A 14,258-nucleotide genomic window follows, 5' to 3' on the forward strand; every position below is an offset into this window, starting at 1 on the left:
AAGCTCAAATGAGCAGCTATTTTAAGAAGAGAACAAGAGCAAACAGCCAGAAAACATGTCCAGCTGTCTCCATTTCTGGAATACCAGGGTAGATAGTGTTGCTGTGGTATGCTTTCTGTCTATCAGCCGCAGGTAGGACACACCACTTTCATCCCCCTTTGCCCTCTGCTTTCTATTCTTCCTGCCAAGTTAATCGTTTAATGTATACTTTAGAGTGTAACTACAAGTTTTGATCCTAAACTTGGCTTAGAGAGAATAAACTTTAAGCCTACTGGCAACAGGCAAAGAGTTATTTCCAACATAAATGTTTCTACAGTGTAACGCCTAGTCCCTGTTTGCTTCACTTTTAACAGCCTTTGATGGCTTAAAGTGATATATTCAAGTCAAACCACTAAGCCAAAGTGCATACAGCATTTTAAAATATATATTCAAAATAATGCACATCGCTCCTTTTCTTTCTTTCCACAACTATTTTCATGCTTCCTCAAAAGACACAGACCTAGCAGTGGTGCGCTGTTCTGGGATTGGTCTCTCCTTGGCACTCTGAAGTACTCCATCAGGTGCATGTAGAGGACCTGAATCCTCTAATTGTTTCTAATCTACCTGGTCATGACTTTCTATTTCCACTGCAATCATTGTCAAAGATGGGATGAGAGGATTTGTAAAGAGAAATTTACCCATGAATTGCTACAATTTTCTGCTTTTCATGTTGATTGCCAAGTGGGTTTTTGTTTTGTGAATAACCACCTTCTGCCTTACATCTTACATATAGTCCCTTTATACTGGAGTGTCTTCAGAAGCAATCCTAAATCCATGATCAGAAGCAGTAATAATGTCGTATTCCAGCTGCCCAGAGATTTTACTTCAAAAGATTCTACTTAATCTACTTTGCAGATGACATGGAAGCTGGGGGATGGCTGACTCATCAGAGCGCCCTGCTGCCATCCAGAGGGACCTTGACAGTCTGGAGAAATGGGCTGACAGGGACCTCATGTTCAACAAGAAGCGCACAGTCCTGCACCCGGGGAAGGACACCTCCAAGCATCAGCATATGCGTGGAGCTACCCAGCTGGAAAGCAGCTTGAAAGAGAAGGCCCTGGAGGTCCTGGTGGACACAAAGTTGAACAACATGTCCTTGCCACACAGACATCTGGTAGTATTCTTGGCTGCATTAGGCAAAAGTATTGCCAGCAGGTCAAAAGAGGTGATCCTCCCCCTCTGCTCAGTGTTGGTGAGGCTGCAATTGTAGTGCTGTGTCCAGTTCTGGGCTCCCCAGCACAAGAGAGACATGAAGCTACTGGAGAGAAGCCAGCAGAGAGCCACTTAAAGTATCAAGGGACTGGAGCACCTCTCCTGTGAGAAGAGGCTGAGATAAAGCTGTGACTGTTCAGCTCGGAGAAGAGAAGGCCCAGGGGCAATCTTATCAATGTCTATAAATATTTGAAGGGAGAGTGCAGAGAGGACAGATCCGGGCTCTTTTCAGTGGTGCCCAGTGCCAGGATGAAAGGCAGTGGGCACAAACAGGAACACCGGAAGTTTCCTCTGAACACCAGGAAGCACTTCTTTACTGTGCGGGTGATGGAGCACTGACATGGGTTGCCCAGAAAGGCTAAGGAGTTTCCCTCCTTGGAGATCTTCAAAAGCCAGCTGGACATGGTCCTGGGCATCCTGCTCTGTGTGGCCCTGCTTGAGCAGAGGGGGTAGACTAGATGGCCTCCTGAGGTCCCTTCTAGCCTCAGCCATGCTGTGATTCTGTGAAAAACTGTTACAAATGGTCCTGTGAGGAAAATCAGAAGAAAATTCCCCTTTCTTTATTGAGTCAATGTGTTTGACATCTTAAAAGAATTTTCCAACAAGATGAGGTTTTGGGAACAATCTTGGTACTTGCCAAGAACTAAGACATAGCATTTAATTCTCTCTGACTAACACATTGGAACAGAGTGCTTTCCTCTGCTGTTCTGAAATACTGTTTATTTTTATTTTATTTTATTTTATTTTATTTTATTTTATTTTATTTTATTTTATTTTATTTTATTTTATTTTATTTTATTTTATTTTATTTTATTTTCTGTGATGGGATATTATGATAATGTAGACTACAAATATTTCCTGAGAGAAATTTCAGTGACTTTTAATTGCTCATTTGGTCAAAGTATTCATCTGCAGCCAACAATCCAAATGCAGTTTTTTTTTTTTTTTTTTTTTTTTTTTTTTTTTTTTTTCAAAAAGCATTCATATGTAATCTAAGCACTTTTTGGATGCACTGAGAAAAAAGACAGTCTCATAAATTAGTTTGAGGGTTTTAAATGCAAGTCAGTTAGGAGGTTTAGAGTTAAATTTTGCTCTCAGCACCTTACATGTAGACAAACTGAAAATTCCTAGGCATGAAACCCTAAATTCTCTGGACTTGAAATTATGTTATGTTCCATTAACTGGACATGCCAGCCAGTACCTACTACATGTAGTTATGAAGGATTTCAAAATGAAAGTAAATTGTCACAATGCTCTAGAAAAATAACAAAAAGAAAAATAAAGTGGGGAGTATAGCTCTCTCCACTGCTCTTTCTCACCTTCTTCCTCCTGGATAAGAGTATAAATATATTTATGTATAGCGAAGAAAGAGTATCTAGCAAAAATAAAATATATAGAAGTTTATGCGCTTTCTCACCAGTGTCCTTCATACTGACTTGAAAGAGGCAAAGCAAGTTCCTCATGCCTACAATACACTAGTTTAAGGCTTTTGTCAGTAAGTGCTACAGGAGATCAATTCTGTGAATGCCATTGATACAGGCATTTGAAGACACATGCATCTAAAACTGAATTTTCCAAAAAGATTTTAAAAAGACTGAGGTTATTTTGATTTAAGGACAGTTTGACCAGACACAACAGTAAAAGTTGAAGTCTTTATAATCATCAGTATAAGTGGTATTTTAGCCCTGATACCAGTAGAACTTGGTCAATTTCCTTCATTAGCCAGTCAGATCCTTTTTAAAAGGGAGTCTAGTTAGTTTTTTTTATTATTTTTTCTCTATATTATTATTATTTTTAAAGCGTTGAAATAGTCTGGTGCAGAAGAACTACGATAGGGAATAGCAGAAAATGCAGAGGTTTCCCCATGTGTCTCAACAAGCCACTAGGGGGGACTGCTTCCTCATGTATTTCATTTACTGCAGCAAGTATGAGAGAAAACACCTAGTCTTGAACCAAGTCTGGAAAGTCACAGGATTCAGCAGACAGCTTATCTTTATTTTAGGTGAAAGAGCTCTTGTAAATCTGCTGTGCTCTTTCCAGTGGGTCCATCAATTATCCAGTGTGCTGTGCAGCAAAGCAAGTCTCAGCCTAGCAGCACTGGGACATGCTTTCAGCTGGGTCATCTTGTGTCAGCACAGTGCAGTCAGTGCAGTCTTTTTTTTTTTTTTTAATAAATTTTTATTTTAATTTAATTACACATGTATATTTTTAAGCAAAATTTGGCCATTTTGAAACATAACTATTACTGCTATAATTGTAAAATATTCATATGTTTTCTGGTGTCCTATTAAACAACAGCTAAAATCTGCGCATGGTGTGTGTACTCTGGATGTCAGGGAAGTTGTATAATTCTGAATTCACACTTAAAATCCAAATGTTAGAATTTTCATTCAGTCTTGAACTCTATCAGGCCAGTGAGACTCTTCTTGTGGTCTCTACAAAGATTTGGAAATACTGAAGGGAATTCTTTAGCTTCACTAAATGTTGAAAAAAAAAAATCTCCTTTGTGAATTATTACATATGTTTGCTCGTTAGGGGCACTTTCAGGTACTTTCAGTAGAATCCTCCTACAGCAGAATTCCTTACCAACCTGTGCCTTTGCCCCACCTTCTGGGCAGAGTCAGTCAAGTTTTCTGTGTGTGTCTGTTCCTAAATTATAATGTTCAGTGTTATATGTTTGGACTTCTGAAACCCAATTTCTTAACCCTTTGCTACTTCACCTTTACAGTGTATAAAATATTGCCCTACTGTACACATAAGTTCTAAGACTAAAAGCTTTTAAACACGGAGATGGGGAGTGGAGAGAGTCAGGACAATCAATTAAGTTATATTTGTTGTGTCTAATTCTTATTGTTTCTTGCTTAACACAAAACCAAATACCTGCCTGTTGCGTGTGTGGTTTCTTTTTCATAACAAATGCAGTTTCTGATCTAAGAGTCGTCTGCAGGCATACATATCAATCAAGAAGGTAACTCATGAAAAATAAATTGATCAAAAATAATGTAAATTCTGTAAGTCATTATTCCATATCTTCATAACTTTCTGTAATTTATTGTATTCAGAAAACAAATGTAACCATTCCCTACCAGTTAGATTGTGATTGTACTTTCTTGAATGAGGTATTTTTATCTTTCTGACTAGCAATATTAAATTTTTGTGTAGCAAAACTGACTGTGTTTAGTCCACAAAACTGGTAGAGCAGATAAATGCAAAATATGTTACTCTGTGTTTTTATTCATTTCTCTATTGTACTGAGAGAAATGTGTGTGTGTTTGAAATCAAAAGTGCTTGAAATTTGTTTGTTTTAGTGTTTTAAATATAAGCACCAAAATCTGCAACCTAGGCTGCTTTCCAATGTCCCAGGTTAAAATCAGGCTCAAAATCTATCTTCAGTTATGACAGGTAGATTCTGTTTTCTTGCAGAAACATCTCAATCTAAATTTGACAGCACTGGCTGTTATTTGCCTCATGTTCAGTATCCTTCTGGATGCATGGCTGTGCACTACACCGGCAAAACATTCAGTGTTTGGACTTGGTGCTCCTGTACAAATCAGGTGGTGCAGCTACTCTGATAGAGATTGCAGGGAAGAGAAGGTCAGAAAGGTAGAAGGGGGTCATGGATTTTTTAAGGATTTTTAAGATAGTTTTCACTAAGAAGTATAACTGTAATAGATACAGCTTTGAAGGGAGTAGCTGGCAGTGCAGAACATCAGTGGTTCTGGTTGATAACGTGTTAGATGGTTGCATTGAGCTCCATCCTTACTGACATTTGGAAATATGTCATTGATTAAACTTATCCATAATGTCTGAGTATACAGAGTGTACTTAAGGTATAATAAACTTTGCAAGAAATTCATTCTGAAAATGTGTGAGAACTCTTGACTAACCCATCAATAGGAGTGCACTTTTTTTTTTTTTTTTTTTTTTAATCATTCAAATATAGCTTTTCCCTTCTTTATTATGTACAGGAAATCTCGTGGCCATTTGAAATTATGCCTTAGCAAGTGTTATTTCTGTTGAGTCAACTCAACTTGCCTTTTACACTCTTCTGGTAAACATAAGTTTAGTTTTTCTCACTTCCCTATTTCATACAGTTTTCTCTTTCAGTTTTCACTCGTGGCTTGAGCTACATAGTCTGGGGAAGACATAACAACGAAGGCAGAAATTTTATTCACAAAATTTATTATGATGATAACTGATAGTGCTGCAATAGGATTAATTAAGATTGTAGAGAACGTGACAAAATAACTGAATATTCCCTGAAGACATGTGACTGAGGATGACTATGCTGATTTTTTGTTCCTCTTTCCCCCAAACAAAGCGTTCTGTCCAGTACCGATCAAAATAAGTAACCATGTTTGGGCTTGTTTTTTTCATTTTGTTCACCCGTGGAGTCAGAGGATTTTTTTGTACGTCGTCAGACCTAGAAATGTCATATACTTTTTGTGGTAAGTAAAAAAATAGTTTATTCTTTTCTTACTGGCTTGTACACAATAAATGTGGCAGTCTAAGGAAAAGTTTCTTTGATGAATATAGGAAAATATAAATAAGAATTTCAGCTGATGTATATTTCTGTTATTAATCACCCGATTATGGGAATTATGCTGCGTTGGTGTAAATATTACCACAATGATGGCTGCAGCAGCTAAGAGAGAAGTTGTTTACTGCTAAGTAAAGCAGACATATTTTGATTCAGGAAAAACTGAAAGATAAAAGATTTAAACTTGTTTTACAAGTGATGTATTGTATAAAATATCCACATTTATTAAACCAATAACTTACATTCAAAAGCTTTAACTTTATTGAAAAAAAAAAAAAAAAGCAGAAGACTGTTTTGGGCTGGGGGATCAGAGAAGCTCTGGGTCAACAAAGCTTCTCTCTTCCTCACTTGCCATCTCTGAGATATAGGCCACTGGATCTGTGTAGTTTACTGTTTTTTTTTTTTTTCATAATTCTGCAACAACTAGGCACCTCACAGCTCTGAGTGCTAGGCAGGCTCAGTGTTCCCATGTGAACTCAATGGCAAAAAGGTGAGATTTTTAGGAGATATTTCACAAGGAAAGGACTATGCCTTTTGAAAATCTATGTGCATTACTAATGTGTATTACCCATAAAACAGCTTTATAAACCAAGGCTCAAGAGGGAATGTTTATTTTGGGTACTTTGCTTGATGCTAACACACATTTAAAAAATGTAACAAGTGTAAAAGTGGCTATACCTAAGCTTGCAAATTGAGCCTTTGGGACCAGGGTGTGTTTTGTTTGACCTTTTTTCTATCATAATTTCCTGTATGTAACTATGATAAGAACATGAGTGCCAATTACCAGCAGTCAGACAGTTTCCCTTGGCACATCCCTTGCTTTAATCCCCAAAATAGAAGACAGAACTCACTGTAATCATGATGAAATAAATCACTGTTGCTACCTGAGGCCTTCAGCTAGCCTCGGGCAACATACAAGCTTATAGTTTCAATGGTTAGTATAAGTCAGCATATGTTCATCAGAGGTCCATGTTGGCATAATGCTAATAAAAAGTGTGTAACTTCAAAGTAGAAGTAAGCATAGTTTTGCCTCTGAGTGTTTGAGTACAAATATAAATGACCCTGAAACTGTTTCTTCTTACTAAATCTCAAAGTAATGTGATACTACTTTTGTCTTCTAAGCATGTAAATAATCAGAAATATCACTTTGAGATATATTTAATGTGTACCATGGATCATTAGATAACATAACTTTATAGTATATACCTTATATTAAATATATTTTTAATATATTTTTGTGTTTGTATATATATATGTGTATACATATGTAAGTTTTTATCATTTCACTGGAGAAGACTGTTCACACTAATAACATGAAATAATTTTATCCTGTAGATTCTGCAGCTCATGATTTCATGTTTAATGTGACACCTTGCACCATGCTGAACACATCCATCTGGCATGCTGCTCTTACCTGGATTCCAAGTGAGTCACTCATGCCTAGAGAGTTATATTCTCCAAATGAAAAAAAAAAAAAAAAAAAAAAAAAAAAAAAAGAGAGAGAGAGAAAGAGAGAGAGAGAGAGAGGGTGAGAGAGTGAGAGAGAGCGCAGGCAGAAGGATTATACTTTATACTAAATGTCAAATTATTTAGGAGATAAGTTTATGTGATTAGCAGTGCAATAGATGAAATGCAGCGATGGACAGAAATTATGATTTCTAGACCATTTGTGGGAATACGTGTGCCTGAGTTTGACTTGTTTGAGCAGTTGCCAGAGCTCAGCACACTGACTGGTACTGTACATGCAAATTTGAGACAGTTCAGGTATTTATGGAGAAAACAGACAATATTTTGCAGCACATAAGCTCTTCTGGTCTGAAAAAGACACAAGCCATTTTAAGGAGAGATAATATCCTGGCAGGAATTCTACTAAGAACATGCATACTCCAGAAGCTGGAAATGTGGTAACGGACTGTGTGTGCAGACCCAGCTTTAAACTACTCTTTAAACACAGCTTTAAGCCAGTAAATTGTGTTAGTCAAGAAAGAGCTGTATCACAAATTTCACATAATCTGTAAAAGCTCTGGAGGTGTGCTAAGATTGCTTCCAAAGAAAGATATCTTTACAAGGGCTACAAGCAACCAGCACAGATTGTCTGTAATACTTGTTCACAGCTACATGTGTGGGACCTCCAGAGTTCTCTTCTGGGGATTTATTTGGATGAGCTGTGGAGCTGAGTGAACTCTATTGTCTTTGCTGAATGAATTAGAACAGATTGTGAAATTTGTCACTCAAATATTTCTTAAAATTGATGCTTTTTGATAAGAAAACAACTTTTTTTTTTTTTTCTTCTGGATATTAGTTTTCAAGGTATGCATTTTTGTTAATTTTGGGGAATTCTAAAAAATCCATATTTCAGAGAAAAATAGTGTTTATTTAAATAGTGTTTATCTGTGCATGTGCTTTTCCTACCTGCCAGTTACCTTTTTCTTACTTGTAATGTCTCTACTAGAAAGTGACATCGCCTTTTTGAAGGTAGTCTTCACTGTCTGGTATGATGGTGCCAAAGCGTTACACTGGAAAGAAATTATTTGCAGTGGGGCCGACGATGAGTACTATGTGTGTGAAATGCTGAAAGGAGGTCAGTATGAAAGCTTTTCCTTGCCTTGCAGGTTGCCCTCTCAACAGGGGCATAACCTGTTCCTTACTACTTATCAGATTTTTTAAAAGACTAATTGATCAACCCATGCAGATAGATAAAGTGGAGTTTCCAACTTCTGTTCTTTAGTGTTTTCATGTGGTGGTTTCCATCTCTTTAAATTGGGATTGATAATATCCTTTATCACATTATGACACTTTTATTGTTAAACAACTTTAAAATGACATGGGAAGACCACATATGACTGGACTACACACAAAACTTGAGAGGATCTAGGGACACTACTACCTTACAGACAACAGCTTGTTCAGGTAAATGTATGGATGGTGTTTTAGAGATACTCTCTCCATCTACGTGTGTCGTGGTTCTGCTCGAGTGGGCAGCCAAGCTCCACCACAGCCGCTCTCTCACTCCCCCTCCTCAAAAAGGAATGGGGAGAAAATATGTGAAAAGGGCTCAAAGGTTGAGATAAGGACGAGAAAATCACACAGTAATTATTGTAACGGGCAAAACAGACTCTGCATAGGGAGATCGTAAGATTTATTGCTTATTACTAACAAGCTAGAGAAGTGAGAAACTAAGGAAAGAAACCAAAAGCACCTTCCTCCCCCCATCCACCCTATTCCACCTCCTCCCCCCAAGTGGCGCAGGGGAACGGGGGAATGGGGGTTATGGTCAGTCTACAGCGCTTCTTCTCTGCCGCTCCTTCTCGGTCACTCTCATCCCCTGTACTGTGGGGTCCCACGCACGGGACACAGTCCTTGATGAACTGACCTGGCATGGGCTTCCCACAGGCAGCAGCTCTTCCAGAACTGCTCCAGATATGGGTCCGTACCACGGGGTCCATCCCTCAGGAGAAAACTGCTCCAACCTGGCTCCCCCATGGGAAGCAGCTCCTGCCAGGTCACCTGCTCCTGTGTGGGCTCCTCTCCACGGGCTACAGGTCCGGCCCGGAATCTGCTCCGGCAGGGGTCTTCCACAGGTGGCAGCCTCCGTCGGTGCAGGGTCACCTGCTCCACCGTGGTCTCCTCCACGGGCTGCAGCGTGGAACCCTGCTCCACCGTGGTACTCCATGGGCTGCAGGGGAACATCCTGCTTCACCATGGTCCTCACCACAGGCCACAGGGGACTTCTGCTCCAGTGCCTGGAGCACCTCTCCCCCTCCTTCTTCACTGAGCTTGGTGCCTGCAAGGCTGTTCCTCACTCCTCTCACTCTCCCAGCTGCTGTGTGGTGTGGCATTTTTTCCCCTGTCTTAAATATGCTCTCACAGAGGCGCAAAACAACATCGCTTATTGGCTCAGCTCTGGAAAACAGTGGGGACCTTCCCAAACACGGGGCAGCTTCTAGATCCTTCTCACAGAAACCACCCCTAGAGCCCCCTGCTACCAAAACCTTGCCATGTAAACCCACTACGACGTGTAATTTATTTATTTATTTATTTATTTTAATTAGAGAAGAGTCTATCCTGTTTCAGGTGCTAACTAACATTAACATGCCAAAGGCTCTGATGCAGAGAATTCAGGATATCATTTTAAAAGCCAAAAAGATCAGGACAGTGCTTAGAACATGCCTTCCACATTTTCCTTTCTTTGTAAGTGAGTATCAGATCTCTTCAGTTATCATTTGTCTGAACTACTATTACTAGTTAAATTATTGGATTTATCACAGTAGGATGGGATGGTAGAAGATGTTGCAGTGGCTTTCTGATTATTCTCTGTTTTCTAACATGTAGTTTAGACAAATAGGCAGAGTTGTAGAAGAATAAAGAGGTGAAGGCTTTATGCATGGAAGAGTAAATGGCATTGGTAGTGCTGCTGAGAGATACACTATGTTGAAGTTATTCAGAAAGTTTCATTTATGGCTTGATGATTAAATAACCATTTATATTGTAATTCTCTCTGTTTTACAGAAACAATTACAACAACATTTGACATTAAAGGAAAAAGAACAATATTTCCAAAGGTACTTTTCCACATTGTATATAAATAGTGATAAAATAACATACTTCATAGAATCATGGAATCATAGAATCACAGAATTGTAGAATCACAGAATCATAGAATCACAGAATGGTTTGGGTTGGAAAGGACCCTTAAGGATAATCTTGTTCCAACTCCCTGCCATGGGCAAGGACACCTCCCACCAGATCAGGTTGCCCAGGGCCCCATCCAACCTGGCCTTGAGCACCTCCATGGATGGGGCATCCACAGCTTCTCTGGGCAACCCGTGCCAGTGCCTCACCACCCTCACAGTAAAGAATTTCTTCCTAACATCTAATCTGAATCTCCCCTTGTTTAATTTAAAGCCATTATCCCTTGTCACCACACCCCCTGAAAAAGAGTCCTTTCTTTAGCTTTCATGAAGGCCCCCTTTAGGCGCTAGAAGGCTGCTGTAAGGTCTCCCTAGAGCCTTCTCTTCTCCAGGCTGAACAGCCCCAGCTCTCTCAGCCTATCTTCATAGGAGAGGTGCTGCAGCCTCTGATCATCCTCGTGGCCCTCCTCTGGACTCACTTTAAAAAGTCTTATGTCTTACATTAATATATTTGGTGGAAAGATAAGTTCACCCAAACTGTAGCAACTGTCAGAATTTGTTTTTATGCTTGAAAGGATGAGTCCAGATTAATAGTACCTCTGAAATGTTAAATGTTTTCAGGTTATTATTCCCCTATCATTCCTCCTTTATTTTATAAAAGAAAAGATCAAAGATATAAGTTAATGTAACTTCTATTGTTCCATTTCATTTGGTAAATTATTTCTGTTTCCCTTTTGAATAAATCTGTCCATATTCTTTCTGCCCATTATGCTTTCTCTTAGTTTCTTTTCACATGCTGATCTCTTCCTCCCTGAAACCCTTCTCAAAGATTAGAAGAGGGCTAACAATATTCAAAAGTAAAAGCAATGTTCCAGTGTTAAACCAGGAACTCTGCTCAAGTCCTGGAGCTCTGCTCTGTGAGGGAAGGTGAGCTGGGAACTGCTGGGGACTGCTGGGCCACCAGTGCTGGCACTAGCAGCGCACTGTCACTCAGTGCCCAGTCAAGGCAAGCAATGCAGGGCTGGTAACTGTGACCAGAGCGAGCTGAAAGCCCTGGCACTGTGATTTAGGCTAAAGCGAAAAGATCACTAGGCAGCTTGAGACTTCAGGTAGCCCCTTGGCCAAGAATGGGCAGCACTAGGCACTAATTTCCTTGTTTTCTCGTTGGAATTTAGGGAGATTATAGCGTTATTATAGAAGCGTTCTCTGATGATTCTGAGAAGAATATGGTTGTGTGTGTGAATTACACCATGATAGTGAAGAAAGATCCTTTCTGAACGTGACAGACATTTCAAATAAATCTGGAACACAGAGGCTGCTTCTGCAAGCAACTGGAATCCAATCTAGGAAATATGAAACGCTCTAATTTTCCTGAAGCAGAAAACATCGTGTTCTGTGTGGAAAGCTACAATATGGAGAGTCTTAGCAATTCATAGCATGGCTGCAATTGGATCCTCAGCCAGTGCACACAAAATCTCTTGGAATCAAGCATCCTGATGATCCCACAGGATAACTCCACGTGGATATCAGAGAGCTGCATTTCAGTGTGGTGCCTTGGGTTATAAAAAAGCCAAGTACTTCAGGTTACACTAAACAAACATAAGAATTTTTGAAGCCTTGAAGTGCAAGAACTAGACGTTTGCCAATACTCAACTTGAAATATAACAGCATTTGAATCTGGAAACACTGTGGGTTTTTTCTTTTGTCTTTTTATTTTTTATTTTTTTTTTCTCTTTTATTGCTTTTTTTTTTCTTTTAACAATAAAATTTGTTGGTACAATCAGCTTGTGAAAACCCTTTTATTCTTGGTCCTCTTCTGATGATTTTTAGATGTTTCCTAATGTTCCACTCCATCTTCATGGAGCTGAAGAAGAGGAGCAATGATCTGTTACATGGCTGACGTTAATAAAATCCAAAGTGAAGTATGTTTCCAGTTGCACTCATCCAGTACAGCTGAGTTCAGCCAACCAGAGCTATAACCACGAACACACAGGCTCAAAGCCTGTTTTTATGTTTTGTTGAGCAAGGAGCTAAAAATCTGCTGGGCAGAGAACCTGCAGGCTGTCTCCTTCAGAAGCAGGAGGGTGGTTCTTGCTTGAACTTTTTCTCAGTTACCAAAAGCAAGCTGAAAGGTCTTACTGTGGCTTCTGCCTCTTGGGTAGCTCAGTGTTCAGTGCCCACCTTCCATCCCTGCTGCGCCTCTGTGCTTAAGACCTTCCACAAAGCTTTGATGGAGGACAAGGTTTGGCCCTTAGGAAGAGAACCAGAACTCCTTCAGGTCTCATGGCCCTTTGGTGTCATGCACGGAGAAGGACAGCAGACTGGTGCAGTGTGCAAGGGCTTCCTGCTTTCAGACGGGTACTGTACGTACAGCATCATGATGCTGTGTCCTCACACTCGACTTTAGGCTTGGTGAATTAAGGCACTTTTTCCCGCTACAGGTCCCCGTGTTGATGCTGTGCGTTGTGCTGGCCGCTAGGTCGTGCTGTGTCTGACAGATTGTTTCAAAATGTCCGAAAACGTGAAAACGGGAACTATCCATCCCTCCTCTCCCAGGCTGCTAAATAGCAAACGTGAAAATTAGCAGAAGCAAAGCTTTTCATCCCACTTTAGAATATTTCAAGTTGGGCACCGCATAAAAAAAAATTAAAAAAAAAATGTATACGAAAACACATGTACACAAATATATTTAGTCCTTTTAAAATAGTTTTAAAATAGCTAGTTTGGCAATCCAAGGTAAAGTCACCAGGAATCAATAAAAATATGAGATAGGACTGCATTATGGCTGCAGACAAGAAGTCACAATGACATCCAAGTGGCAGTGTAAAACATCTGTGATACATTCATGTATCACAGATCGTGAACAGCCCATCACTGTGTTACTGCTTATGTTTGAATGAAATTACCAGCATTGTAACCCATTTCCTCTTAATCCAAAATAGCAGCCAGACAGACTGATAACCAAGTTCTACTTTTCTTCTTCTATTTTGCTTGTTAGTATTACCTGCTTAGGGAAAGGTTTTACTTACTATGATGATCTCTCATACTTATTTCACAAAATTGTCCAACCAGATGAAACCTCAAAAGAGTTTTTAGTGACAGTGTTCTGAGATTGTTTTTGTCCTGAATTATTTTGCAGGTTAGATGAAATGTTTTATTTATTAAGTACCAGGTACCACAGGTAGGAGAAACTAACAGCTATTGGAAATCAAATATATTCATGTGCCCCATGTTTTTTTCATAAACACGTGTTTTAATGCCTTATAAATATTATAGACATTTACAGTATATGCTGAGGTAGAATTAGAATTTCTGTATCTAAATAGGGATGTTTACAGATAAACATATTCATTCAGCAGCTTACATTGCAGACTTTTATAGTGTAGCTCTAGCTGAAAGGTTATGGTTACACATGCCAGCAGCTAGGATTGCGAGGCAGAGAGCAGGAGCCACAACTTTATAAAGCCAAGACTTTTCAAAGGCCTCCAGCCTCTCTCCTGCACATGATCGAAGGTTTCCACTCACTGCAGTATTGTTGGCTGTGGTTCTGTGCTCCCTTGTGTGCAAGAAGAGACAGAATTTCTGTAAGGTGCAAGATCATGCAGGCAGCTTGCCCTGACATTGCCCAGGTACCACAGTGTGCATGGAGCAGTGGAAGGCAGAGCTTTGCTCTCTGTATCTTGCTCTCCAGGAGTTGCTGGTACAGTACTTTTCTTTCTTCCCTTGTTGCCTGTAGTTGACAAAAGTTGTCATTTAACTTGCTTCCTTTCCAAATTTTTTCTGAGCCCACACTCAGGACTCTCCAACAAAGAGGAGTCTATTTAGGACGAGGGGAA

At 39.6% G+C, this 14,258-nt stretch overlaps 1 protein-coding gene across 2 annotated transcripts in view; it reads left to right on the forward strand.

The window, feature by feature from the left end:
- The first annotated feature begins 5,206 nt into the window (after nt 1–5,206).
- The window catches only part of LY96 (lymphocyte antigen 96), a 28,699-nt gene continuing 19,647 nt past the window's right edge, over nt 5,207–14,258 (forward strand). The window contains exons 1-5 of one of the 2 annotated variants that reach the window (XM_082752700.1): nt 5,207–5,699; nt 7,127–7,216; nt 8,244–8,372; nt 10,301–10,353; nt 11,598–12,516. In XM_082752700.1, coding sequence (XP_082608826.1) covers nt 5,606–5,699; nt 7,127–7,216; nt 8,244–8,372; nt 10,301–10,353; nt 11,598–11,699 — 468 coding nt within the window. In that variant the 5' untranslated portion in view covers nt 5,207–5,605 and the 3' untranslated portion in view covers nt 11,700–12,516. Of the gene's footprint in view, nt 5,700–7,126; nt 7,217–8,243; nt 8,373–10,300; nt 10,354–11,597; nt 12,517–14,258 lie in introns of those variants that run through there. The other variant, XM_082752701.1, reaches the window with a different exon arrangement.

Source organism: Aythya marila, assembly GCF_965140915.1.
Source record: "Aythya marila genome assembly, chromosome: 2".
NCBI lineage: Eukaryota > Metazoa > Chordata > Aves > Anseriformes > Anatidae > Aythya > Aythya marila.